The 14,299-nt window shown below is 36.7% G+C and overlaps 1 protein-coding gene across 1 annotated transcript in view; it reads right to left on the reverse strand.

The window, feature by feature from the left end:
* SESTD1 (SEC14 and spectrin domain containing 1) overlaps nucleotides 1–6,203 on the reverse strand; it is a 46,860-nt gene extending 40,657 nt beyond the window's left edge. The window contains exons 1-2 of the mRNA XM_075710880.1: nucleotides 6,149–6,203; nucleotides 257–365 (exon numbers count right to left, since the gene is read on the reverse strand). Coding sequence (XP_075566995.1) covers nucleotides 257–365; nucleotides 6,149–6,203 — 164 coding nt within the window. The remainder of the gene's footprint in view (nucleotides 1–256; nucleotides 366–6,148) is intronic.
* Nucleotides 6,204–14,299: the final 8,096 nt, after the last annotated feature.

The raw sequence follows: 14,299 nt of genomic DNA on the forward strand, positions 1-14,299 counted from the left end.
AACAACAATGCCTGCATCCATTCCACAAATATTGCCAATTCCTTAAGTGCAAGCCTTAGTAGATATCCCTTAGTTTATTGGGATGTATGTTTCTAATTCAGTCAGACAGTATCACATTTTAAACAAACATTTATGTAAAATTCATTTGATATTGAAAGGCAAATTAAAAAAAAACCCAAACCAAAAAAAACAATATAAAGATCCCTTCCACCACTGCAAAAGAAGGCAGCCCTGAACAGAATGCCTTTGAAATCACCTTGGGATACTTAGAAGGTAGTCTAGTGTGACACTCAGCTCATCCATACTCGTCTGTTCAAGGCATAATGGAATTGTCAGAATGAGGCCACTTCTTCTGTCCTTCCCTCCTATATTGGGGGGTGGGGGGGAGAGGGAGGGAAAGTCATTAGAAAGGTATTCTGATGGCTTTAAGGTAAACAAATACTTTGTAGTTACATGGTCTCAAAATACATCATAAAAGTAATCTTTAAAGTTGCTGTGAAAAATCACAACTGACGTTTCACCTCTCAGTTGTGAGGATTCATTCACCACATTGATATTTAAGGCTTCAGAGCACAGACCACATCTGTAGCTGTCATCGTCTTTCATCTAGTACTTTCAACATAAACAACACAAATCAAGTTTTCCAGAAACATTCTTCTTGCGTATCTAGATGACATTTTTAAAAAGTATCTCCTAGACTTTCTACACTACCAGCCTGTCAGAAACCTGGTAAGCTTCCAAGGCGAGCATGTATCCAGCAGCTCCAACTGTAACACACCACCACCTAGAAACATTGACTACACAAAAGAGGGATCTTTTACCACACAGGCTGCTCATGGCACATACTCTAAATTTGTAGTTCATTCATGAAACACATGAGATTTCCATACCTATTTACAAACACGTAACAGTCACCTCGCAATTAAAATAAGTATTTCCAACCAGTTGCTTTAATCTTCATACACATTTTCAAACCCTCCTGGTAAAAGTTATACAAACAGCATCAGCAACAAAAATATTGAAAGAGTTGGCCTCACATTTGTATGTCCATTATGAGATGCAGTATGATCAAGTGTTAGGTAATGCTGATGTGCTCCATGTAAGTAGATGTTCTACAACTGCAGTTTGTTTTTGACTACACAGATTCTCAAGAAAATCTCTGGAAAGGTACAGTTTTAAAAACAACCAAAAATGGATCTTTAGAGAAAGCTGAAATTTACTCTTCTGATCTTTCTTCTAAAAGACTGACTTTTGAGTCACACAGGTATGAGCCACTAACCAAAATGGATTTGGACTAGGTTATTACTCAGCTTAAATTGGAACTGAAGCCAAATCCACTAAATACAAGATCACCTGAAAAACAAATACTGACACAGCTCCCTGAAAGGGTCAATCAGCAAATCCTGTAGAGTGAAGGAAATCAGGTGTGCAGCTGACTATTATCACCACATCTCCAAGTACAAACCCAATCAAACATTTGGGTTTTTTTGGGTTTTTTTTTTTTTGATGGGGGGAACAGGAGGGGAAGTAAGAGAAAAGAAGTGGGGAGGGGAATTTGCACATGAAGTGAAGAACATTAATGAATCCAAACATACTCCAGAAGGATATAGTGCTTGAGTTTATAGCTTATTAAACCATAACTTCAGTCATCTTACAGTTTGGGGGTGATCTTTTTAATCCTTAAACTAACACCCATCTCTACATTAAACCAGTTTCAAAGTAAGTTTTCCACAACCTGGAGCAGCTGAAAGCCTTTTCCATTTTATTCAATATTATCTTTTAGAATAACTTTTAATCTATTAGCTATTTTATTAAATAAAAATACCACAGAGCCATTTAAGTACATTTAGGAGGCAGTTACTAAGCAACTTTCTCCGTATTTTAGAAAAACTGTACAAAGATAATGATAATCTCAGCTTTATTTAGGGTGAAAAAGAAACAAAGTAAATTTCCATAACCTAAGAACACCTTTATTGTCAAATTGTGTGTTATTCACGTGGTTAAAGCCATTAAAGCATGCTTTTGCTTCATAAAGTTACTTAATAGTTGTAGAACTGAAATTCTACCTCACCAGTAAGAAAAACCTTTTACAGAACAGTAACAGCTGTGCAGAGAGAAGACAAAGTGCATGAGCACAGCACAGTAATGCTTGCAGATACATACACATACATTGACATAATTTGGTAAGAATCTCCCCATCCGTTAGAGATGCAGGCAAGATAATGAAAAAGCCACTGTTTACACAACATATGTTGGCATCTTAATTGCAATAGGGTTTTTCCTTGTTTCCAAAGCTGTGCAAACTCCCCAAAGAGTATTAAAGATCCACTGATACACATTTTCCACATGTTCATAAAGAACCTACTGCTTTAAGTGGTCCATGGCTATAGTTGTATTCCCCTCCCTTTCTCTTTTTTGGGGAAGAACTGTTGTTGGAAAACCGCAATGGACATTTTAATAACTAAACACTAGAATTAAAGAGTGGTGCTATATGAGAAAGGAGAAACAGATAGATCCTTTCTGCAGAAACTAAGAGAGACACACAGTTTAAAGCAATAGTTATTTACAGACTGTCCACCCTTCTCTGTTTCTGAATGGCAAAAAGCCTGAAAATTGGAGTGAGGAGGCAGAAGAAAAAGGAAGGCAAAACACCTCAATGCTTTAAAAACTGGGCATTTGTTCTCATCTGTACACTTGGAGCAAAAAAAGAACTTCTCTCCACTTGCTACACTACTTAGTGAGCGCACGTTAAATCCAACAAATAAGAGGAAAATGCTAAGTTTGTAGATGTAAAAACAATACTTCAGAAGCCATATTGATTCAATAGTAGCTTGTTAGGTACCATCTCTCAACAAGAATAACATTAAAATGAATAAAGAAGCCTTTCCTTAAGTGTTCAGGCATCGTTTGGTCTTTCCTTACCCATAAAGAAATCCTCAGAGAAAGGAGGGTAGCAGTTTTTAGGAATACAGAAAATAAATTCGTTGGAACTAAAATTTGCAACAGGCAAGTTCAAAAATGTGTTACACATTGTAAAATGGAGGCACTATGAAAAATTACTGGAGCAGAGAAGCAAGAAAACACTGTCACAAGTATTAATAAAAATTAAAAACACAGACTGGACAGAATTTGGTGATCAAACTGAGTGAGCCTGCAATATGAAAAGTAAGAACAAGAGGTTATGAAGGTATTTCTACAGGGAACAGCAGAAGGGTTGCCTTGAATCAACTTCCAGGGTCCAAAATTCCATGAGCGATGGCAGCATCTCAGGACTCTATTGGATAACATATTTGTAAGAATTGTAGTAATACTCCCTCTCCTCCCCTACCCATGAACTCATGAGTGAAGCATTAAAGTTGTTCATTTTAATGAATATATACATGGCTGGGGAAGAAAAGGTTTGCAGAAAAACATGTTTTCTTCTTTTATCTATAGCAAATTAGTCTTACCATAGCCGATTCATAACTGGAAGGGACTTGTTCTGTTCAAAGTTACTTCCAGATACATGAGAGAGACAAACACCAGCCCTTACAAAAGTATTTAACTATTAATAGTCATTCACATTTTGTTTACACAGAATTGAAAGACTCCAGTGTTGAACAGGGTCTACCTAAAGGAAGTTCGGAATTGGCACTTGAAGCACCCTCATACAAGACAGCAGACACACAGAAGTTCTCGCTTTTACACCTGGATTTAAACAGCATTTGCTGAACTGACTAAAAGACCACAAACAAAACTCAAAGCCTATAATCTCTTGACATTTCACAAACAGACCATAATAATTACCTAAATTATTCAGTTTCATGACATGTCATCTTGTGTAACAACTGACAGGTTTTTCCCCCAGCCTGTAAACACTACTAAAAAAGATTCAAACATCTGTATTCTGCCTGCACTGTGTTTTTTGTGCAGCTTTATAGCACTGAAGTTATACAGATCAGGTAAATATTCTGTCAACCAGCCACAGCACAAAAAGAGAACAAGGTAGGAGTTATCACCGATTCTTTTCCTCAGTGACAAATGATGGCCAGTCATTTATGAAAAAGATAACTGGTATACTTTTATCCACCTAAGAATCATTTTAACTCAAAACTGTATTTTTAAAGGAAATACTAAAAAAACTGAATGGGGCTTTAAAGGAATATTACCTAAAGTTACCAGTTAAGAAGTGATGGCTGTCATGGATATAGTCTAATATTTCCCAATACTAACACGCTAAACAGTAAGAATTATTTAATTAAACAGTAAAGTAAGCTGTTCTTTGATCTTGGTTGTATTATTTGTAACTCCTTTCTAAAAATTAAAGATTGGTAGTAAATATTTACCACCACCTTCAGAATACAATGTTTAGTGAGATAAACCCAAACACATTGTGATTTTAGGCATGGCAAACACCACCTTCTTGTCTTACAAAAAAGCACTACACTCAGACTTATCTGACTCTTCAGGCTTAGAATTAAACCTGAAAAATAAAATCAGGGGAAATTAACTTAATGTATGTTTTAACTCAGAAGAAGTGGTGTAGTTTATAAACTGAAAACACATTTAAGTTAAGGAAAATAACTAACAGCATCACAAAACCAGAAATTTTTTAATTCATTTTGCACCAAAGCGGTTGTTCGGTTTTTTTGCTGAGTCAGTAGCTTGCCTTTTTTCCCCCTGCTATTTGTAGTGACCTACCAGCATGGAAGCTACACAGTCATGGATTCCAAACCTGAGGAGACACTGCTCCATTAGAAACCACTCTGTTTTGCTTCCAGAAAAAGAAGGTAGGGCCAACATTATTTGTAACAATTTAACGAAAAAATGACAAGAGACTTCAACATATAAACATATGTTTTTATTCATTGAACTATATGGAATAAAATTCCTTTAAAGAGACATGATGAACTGATTTGTTTGTCAGGTTCCTTTACTCACACTGAAGAACACTTAAGAGAATTACTGCATGAATCTTTACCATTCATTAAATTAAAGCATCCATTAATACTACACAATTCCAAAAAGGTCAAGCCTACTTAGAAATATGTACGTTCAAAAAGGTTCCTAGCGTTTAAACTGCCACTCAATAAATTACTTTCCACTAAGAACACATCTATGTTTCGAAATGGATCAGGCAGCTTTAATGGCAAATTGAAAATGCACTCTAGTTAATGAGAACTTCCCCTTGTGGTATAAATGCTGAACAATCAATGCACTATGCATCTGCTATTACTACAGAAGAAATTGCCCACTGTCCCAGACTTTAATGTAAGTTGAGTTTTGGGTGGCTTTTTTGCTTTTCAACAGGAATTGTCTGATTTGCAATTGTTGGGGACAGTGGGCAAGTTCAAAGCAAAACAAATTCTGTTAACAAAACAAACAGATTTCACTTCTCAAGCAAATGGAGCAGGCTAAACTAGAACAGCTAAAATACATAATATTCTCCTGGCTTAGTTTATGGCAATACTTGTCAATTTGTGAAGCTGAGAAGTATTCTGCAAGTTACCTACCTACCCTACAGTAGACAATCAAACACCAAGAACACAGTTACCTATGACAGCAGTGAAATCAAAGGAATGTCATTCATCATTTTAAGAATTCCCTTTTGCTTTTCTCTGGCATGGGGAAGAGAGAAAGCTACCTTCAACCCAAGATTCAAGAAGTTTTAATAAATACAACAACAATTCCAGCCTTGCCCAAATTAACTACTTGGCAATAATCAAAATGTTGCAATGCATGGCTAATTCTGCTTCCATCCATTTCTGGATGGAGAAAAGCTGGAGAAAAGACAGATGAAAAGGAAGACAAAATTTGCTAAAGAAAATCCTGAAAATAGTGACTCTGTATTTCTAAAACCACATTAAAAAAAAGAACCAGAAAGGATTATTCTTAGATGTCTGCTAAATCATCATTTATATATGGACTGAAACCTCATGACATCAATTTTCTGGGTTGAGTTACAAGCTACAGCAAAAACAAATGCTAAATACCAACAGCAATAGCTTGGCTGCTAGATTAAAAGTTTCAGACATCCTTTTGAAATATGACAAAGTGCCAAACAACAATATATTTCTATTAAATACATCCGGCAAATACAAGTAACCAACCTAAGAATCCCACCCAAATTACGCAGGAACCAACTAATCGAGGAAAACAGAAACCGTACCTGAAAGAAAAGCCAATTTTTTCTTCAGAATGGGTAGTATTACCGAAGCTTCCATTCTACTTCAGATAATTTTCACAGCTCTGAAACACAAGAATTTAAAGTTGTCAAGCATGGGAAATCAATTAAAACTTTTCATGCGAATAAGCACTGGCCAAAACACTTTTGTACTCCTCTGAAGGAAGCACAGGACACTAACCAAAATCCAAAGTATTGTAAAAAATTAAGAAAAAACATTATCATATGCATTTTTCCATGCAAATCTTTAACTGAAGATTTCTTCCTCCTCATTGTTAAAAAAAACCAACATCAAAAGCAGAATCTCAACCAAGGACACTGAGATAATTTATATAAAAGTCTTATTTCCCAACCTCATTAAACTACAATTAATTTATGAGTAGATCATCTGTTTGCTCATTCAGATGTAAAATAAGTGTAAATAAAATTACACTTTTGCATAGTCTCCCATTACCAGGAATATACTAATTATTTAAATACGTTATGCTGCATTTATGTCAGGACACTGCCATTACCCTGCCATTAGCAGGTCTTCAATTGAAGAAAAACACCCAACAGCCAGAAGAAGCATGTCCAACCTATAGCTGGAAATGCTGCTGCTCCTTTTGTCTCCAAATCCCTTCTTACCCACATCCCATTTTTATTGCATTATGAACTGCAATTCACTGTGATTAAGCTTCTGTATTTCATTGACAGTCAACACGATGCTTGAACTACAACCTCCTCTTCCAGCCTACAAACACTAGCAACTGGCATCTGCTTGTAAGTCTTTCTGAGTTCATACTTGCACAAATCAAGCCATATAATAAAAACCCCTTAAGTCTGAACAGAAATACGTAATTCAAGATATGCACCAGTATCCAGTCAAAATAAAAAACAGATAAAAATCTTTTCTTTAATTCCAGACACAGGGCTTCAGACTGCAACCTGGTGTTTGTCTGGATACTTCAGCACTCATGCACACAAACAGAACTTTTTTTCCTGAGGGAGTGGAAGTTAACTGAATCAAAACTATAAATGATCTAGGAGAAAAAAAGAAAAAACCCAAACAAGTCCAAATAGAAAGCCTGAAGTAAAACAGTAATAGTTATTCCTTTTCTTGTTAAAACAATGAACTTCATTACAAACAAAATAATCAGAATGATTATTTTTATTATGAAACAGAAATAACATTTCAACAACGTTACTGTCCCTCCCTGTTCCGTTGTGTAATACTTCACAATATTCATTCCCACCCCTTATCCCAGAGTCTCCATATTTAAATGCAATTTTTGTTAATTAGATAAAATACACATTTCCCAGATTACAGAAGGGAACAAACAAATTTCAGTTTTTGCAGGAAACTGAAACCCAAGACAGCTTGCACTTTGAGTAATCACTCAAATAAGCATCCTATTAAAGCTTCCTGTATGCTTCAGACAAAAATTTCTAAGTTATTTGTTGCATAAAACACAAAAATCAAGAATGACTCAGGCAGTCATTGTCCCTCAAACACCACGCTCAAACTACCCTGTGTAAGCTATTTAACTTTGTCAGTATTCTTTTTTTCTTAAGATGCAGAACATGTACCTGGTAATGAATTTTCCGTTCTTCCCCCCAGGTTGTATTTCAAAGTTATTGCAAATAGCTCTTTTTTATAATCAATGAAGAAAGCCCAAACCTACACACACACTTCATTATCTTCATACTTTCACATATGAACAAAAGTTTACATCAACTTATTGACTCTAGGGAGCATGTTTCTTTGCTGTTATGAAAGACCCATTTATTTAATATGAAAGCACTGCCTGGCTTTCTGCCACAGTAGTGGCACTGTCCATGGATCAAAATAGTTCTTTTGTTCAGTATTTCCTGGAACCAAAGGAAGCATTCTGTTCATTCAGAGTGGAGGGAGGTGAGTCAGAACAATTGCCAATAATTTCAAACACCTAGTCTTTGTTCCAAAAGCTCCTGAAGTTTTCAATTACCTCTCTTCTGTGAGAGCTTTGATGTGCTCCATCTAGAAGAAAACTCTCACCAGAGCAGGCTATTAGAACATACCAGAAAAAAAAAAACTTCAGGTTTAAAAATAAGGTTTAACACCCCAGAGGATCTCAGGATAAATTAAACTAAATGTCTTTTTTTAATATTGGAAAGTGAAACAATTTCAAGAGAGCTGGCATCTACTTTCCACTGGGAGCTGTCAAAGGTGTTTTAAAAAGGTACACTACTAAAAAGCAGATAAGTATATTTAGACCTACAAATAAAATGTAAAGTCTTTTTAACTTGTTCAGAGGAAGACAAAACGACAGGCTCTTAAACTGGCCATCAAGCTGTCAGTTTAGAATGAGGAAAGGATGATGCGTTGCTCAATGTCATACCACTATTTAGCTGAAAGAAACAGATCCAGTGTCTGTTTGTCAATAAAAAGAGGCATTTGGACTCATTCAATAAAAGAAAGCTACAGAAGAAAAACAAGAGCACCCAAGAGAACAGATTTCACTTGAAGAAAGTGAAATACTTCAAGAAGCTGCATTTTATCACTTCCAAAACAGAAGACATAAAACTTTTAGATGCTCAACTTTTACAGATATGAAACAAGTTAAACAGGTTAAATCTGTTTGCTGAATTTCAGAAACAATCTAGAGTGCTGCATGCCCACCTGCAATCTACTTTGCCAATTAAAATACCATATGCCAAATTGTAAAACTTGTGTATACAAGACACATGCTAAATAAAAGAACTATATTGAAGAACCTCACTGAACTTGTTTAGAGTGCCCTGGGCTTTCATGTTTTAAAATCAATACAGCAATGTTGATCTCCAACAATGTATTCATTCTTTTGAAGGTTTCCACAGAAAAGTAGCAAGACTAAATCCACATAATGTTTGTATTTAAAACCTAAATATTTGAAAGGTGTTCCAGTGAAATAGAAAACTCTTCTAACACCACCCCCCCACCACCACCACCAAGCAGAAACTAATACTACTTGTGGAGAAAATTCTCTTAGATACAAACTTAAATGAAATAGGTATACATTAGGGGGAGCATAGGAGGCTGGGGAAACAGCAAACAAATAGCAAAAAAAAAATTTACAGAACAGATAAAAATGCAAACAATATTTCAGGCTGCACTCCACTGTGAAATCAAATCATGACTTGGTAAGCTGCATCCCCTACCTAACCCCGTATCTAGGCTCTGGAAACATTGTAAGTTACATTGTTTTACCCAACATCGTTTAAAATTCTAGAAATTCTTTCAAAAAACAAAACAAAAACCCAAAAGCTACAAAACCCCCACATAATATAAACTATGTGTAATTCAGCATTAAAGTGCATAATTTCTGATGAAGAATATCACCTGCATTTTCTGCTACACATCTTCAGTCTCATCTAATAAAAAAAAATACTAAATAAGAACCAATGTCCAGACACTGTTTAAAACTGTTTTAAAAGTCTATTAAAGAGAGAGGGCAGAGGGAGAAGTTGACAGACTTGCATTGACTAGATGACTGGAAGTAAGGTGCCCTGAAGCTGCTCTGCAACTAACAGGTGTTTTCTTTCTAAGCAACCCAGTAGGAACCAGCGGTCAAAAACATCAAAACAAATTTAGGCTCAATGAGAATTAATATAAACATGTTAACCCAAATTCATTTACATATGAAATATTTAACACTCTCAGTGCATGGTGCAAGGTCTTTAAATGGGTTCATCTGTTCATGAGCATCTACTGCAAGTTTCAAAGAATGAGTACTTGCTTCATTCCCTCATCATGTATCAAGCAAGAGCGTGTAGCTGGTCTCTTAAACACAGGACTAAAAGTCAGGGGGTGGGGGTTGTGTGGAAATCTGGTTTCTATTCCTTGTTCTGCTATGAAATATACATATGGCTTTCAGCAAGTCATTTATCCCTTTTAGTCTTCATTCAGTCCCTCCATCTGTAAAATGGAGATGTTATATTAATTCCCTTTTTACAAGAGTATTGTGATGTTTAATTCATTAATGTTTTTGAAGACTTGAGAGATTAGAAAGAACTCCATAGATCTGCCTATAAATAACCAAGAAGCAGATGGGCAGCTACATTCAAAACTGTAGCAGCTTGCAAGTCCAGGCACAAACAATAGCACAAATAACAATAGATGTTCTGAAATACTGGGAAAAAAAAACCCAAAACCCCAACTTCTGAATTGCAGACCTTCAAAATTAACAGCTTCGCTCCCTGAAGCCAGCATGCAAGGTTTTTCAGCTGCTAACTTCAACCCACAAAGCATTGCCCCACGCTTTCCCTGCATCAGCTTAAAAAAGTTCATCTGTCCCACACAGAAATAAAATCCATGTGCAACAGACAGAGAGAAAGCTGAATATCACAATTATCTATGTAGATTAGTTCACCTTCCTTTAAAGCTACATTAAAGCTGTGGAACAGATGACAACCTAAGTGGCACAAAGAGAGAACACGAACGAAGGTGTCTCCAGGGCTGACACCCCAGAGTAATTTGAGAAGCACACCAGACCTGCCCCAAAAATAGAAAAAGGCTGTAAGCATTCATTCGTTAATGCTGTCTTCAATTAAAGAGCACATGGAACTGGGTTACTCAGCTGGACAATTTCAAAATAACAATAAAACCTAACAGATGAACATCACCGTAGGTACTCAAATGCAGTGTTTGGTTTTTTACTCTTTAACGTATTATGAGCAGCACTAATAAATTTTTAATGTTAGAGTCCTTTAAGACCTCAGGAAAAACGGTAACTCCACATACTTAGGGAAGATCAAATTAAGGTTTTTTGCTTTTTCAACCATTTTGTTCAGTTATGGTTATTTTCTTTTTGACTATCTGTAAAAACTAACCATAAAAAAGGGCATGCTGAAGTTTTATGTCACACCTGATTTGTTGCACAAATATTCCTGATCTTCCATAACCTATTAATTCACACTATAGGATTAAGAAAATAAAAACCATAGACACAGTAGATTTCATCAGTATGTAAGCTTGTTTAATTTTAAAGCAAAATGCAACTATACAATGTCAGTTCCATTACACATGCACAGTTAGTACTCTAACTCAGCAACCTGTGATGGCAGATGAACGGACAGATTGAAAACGTTCTCTACGTTTGGTTAAACCTAGGGTTAACAGTTTGCTAGGCCATGATCCAAAAGCACATTGTCACAGCCACACCAAATTTAAGCTTGGAAAAACTCCATTTCTTCTGCCCCATTTTCACCCAGAGGTTCAAGGTTTACCTTGTACGCTTTGTCTTCTAACTATGGCTAATAGTAGAAGTTAGAAGAGCTGTCTGTTAACTACTTCTTCTATTTAACCCATCTTCCATATTCGTTTCCCAGTCTTCCCCCCCCACCCTCAGCATTTTGTGAGAAGTAAAAGATGAGTGGCAAAAAGAAGTGACAAGCAATATAATGAATAGTGAACTAGCAAATGGAGAACAAGTGAATGAGACAGATTATGCTATCCGAGAAGAAAAAGACATTGTGCTCATAAGTTTTAACTTTGATCTTTGTCAACTATTCATTTCACAGAATAGAAGTAACTAGACATAAGGAAGAAATTTTTTACAATGAGGGCAGTCAAGCACTGGAACAGGTTGCCCAGAAAGGTAGCGGAGGCCCCATCCCTAGAAACATTCAAACATTCAAGAACAGTAGAGCTCTTCCTCAGACTTGGAGCAAGTGTCAGAGGGAAAGAAAAGAAGGAAGAGTACCAAGCACAGAAACAATGTAACTAAGGATGCACGATAACATCTGCACATACAGCTGTGAAACACAATACCGACACCTCAGTTATTTCATACAAGCAGGGCAAGGACAGGATACTGTGCAGCAATTAGCACTCTCTCAAAGAATAGCACTTCTCTGGATTCAAAGGCCATATCCACAGACAGCAGTCTTGCTCCAACCCAGAGGAACACATGCAGAAGTTCATAATGATGCTACAACACTTGACATACAAAATGATAGCATGCTAGAGTTTTCTACCCTTTCCATCCTCAGGCCAAGGCAAATACATATTGTATATGTTAAATTACAGCAGTTTTCAGCTTCTTTAATCTAGAATAGTAGAGAAAATAAGTCACAGGTTTTGGATGCATCACCGCATTTCCTTTTCTGCCACATTTACAGAAAGAGATACCATGTTTACCTTCCTGCAGGACCCTATAGCTTGTCCTTGTAGGATGCTACCACAGGCAACAGAAGACTCTGATCTACCTTATACCCTCCATTGCAACAGGCAGCCAAAACCAGCAGAAGTTGCAGTCATGTGGCATAGTCCCAACTCACTTCACAGCATCAGTAACCACAGAATATGCAAAATGATGCAATCTGGGAGGTTGCTTCTTCCACTACTTTATACAGAACAATAGGTCAATTGAAATGCTATGTTCAAAGCATATCACAGACATTTTCTCTTCCTCGTCACACCTCCTTAAGACCCATAAAGAAAAAAATCTCAGGTTCAGCTCTTAAAATTGTACTTAGTCAGAGATCATGAGGAAATAAGACAGAAATCACACAGATTGTAAATTCTCCCACAGAAATAGTTTGAGTCACACGTTTGGGGGAAGACAAATAATCAAGGAATAGTAGAATAAAATTACATACTCCCCTTCTAGCTCCCTCTACTAAAAAACAACCCAAACAAGTCATAAAAGCTTGCAAGAATGAGCTGGGGGAACCAAGTACCTTATCACCAGTTCTGTAAGGAACTGTCCAAAACCAGCTTGTGATGAAAGATCACAGAGGGCTCTTATGCCTTCAGTACTTCATAAAACTAAGACAGTAGGACAAAAGAGATTGGACAATTCCAGGCCACAAGCAGCCAAGTCAAAAGACAAACAGCTGCACTGATGAGTGCAACTGTTGGCAGTCTGGAGCAAATGAAAAATAACTTTCCTCTGGGGTGCAAGATTAGAACTTCTTGTTCCTTTTATAACATTCATATAAGAAAACAATCTACAACCTCGTAACAATACACATACTTGGCATCAGTTACGAGTGCGTGTGGCTCAGGCCATCAGAATCACTTCTCAGCCCAGTATAGTGACACTACAACCAAATGGAAGCAAAAAGAAATGCTCTTCTAAACCGAAAGCCATATAGGGTGGCAGGAGGTGTAAAAGGGCAAGCCATTGTTTGAGAGGAAAAGTAGGGTAGGGCATGTAGATGTACCCATAGCAGACACAAAAGCAGTCATCCTTTTTAGGTGGAGAAAACTGACCCAAAACAAGAAGAAAACAAATGAGAAGCTAATAAAATAACTGTTTACAAATCTCCAAAACTTTGGGTTTGAGAGCTGATCAAAGAAGTTCCCAGCTCAAGAGTTAAGATTCTGCGTGGACCTTGAAACATCCTGAACAAATTTCCTCTCTATTTAAAAAAAAAAAAGTATGATAGCGGCTTCCCCCCCTTCACTGCACAACACACAAGGTAGACACAATGAGGATAACAATAAAAATCCCTTCCTAAGGAATAAATAAGGAATTTAAGAACTTTGCTAACCTTAACCAAACACGAAAGTAGAAGAGATTGGAGTATGCTGGATCTGGTATATAAATACCTTGTTCATTCACATTTTTAAGTTTCAAAATATTTCAGAATTACACAAATTCATTGCTGTACAAAATAAAAGGTTATCTATGCTGCCCTTGAATTACTGTGTGCAAGAGAAATAAATCTTTCCTTAACTTGCTCAGATGTCTTCAGTTTTTGTGCTCATATTAAAAATTCTGAGCACTTCAGCTGCAAACCACAAATTAAATTGGCCACAGCAACCACCTGCAATAACCACAGCACCTCTCCCTCTCTCCCACCGCCTCAGAATAAAACATGCAGCATTCTGCTATCATAAATAAATAGTCACACGCTTCAGAGAGTATCAAATCAAGCTCTCTAAACTGCTATCTGGAGCATCTTGCATAGATGTTAACACTCATATTTTCTCCACTGATACTATTTTCTAGGGCCAAATCAGAATGTTACATGAAAGAATGAGCAAACACTATGCTAGCAGAGAGAAAACAGACAACCTGCATTGAAGGTATACTGATTAGAAAGAAACCATCACCTTCACCAACACCTGAAAGTAGATAAGCCATGGCACCTTTCATCTACGTATTATGTGTCCATCCTGACCCTTTC

Source organism: Pelecanus crispus, chromosome 5 (assembly GCF_030463565.1).
Source record: "Pelecanus crispus isolate bPelCri1 chromosome 5, bPelCri1.pri, whole genome shotgun sequence".
NCBI lineage: Eukaryota > Metazoa > Chordata > Aves > Pelecaniformes > Pelecanidae > Pelecanus > Pelecanus crispus.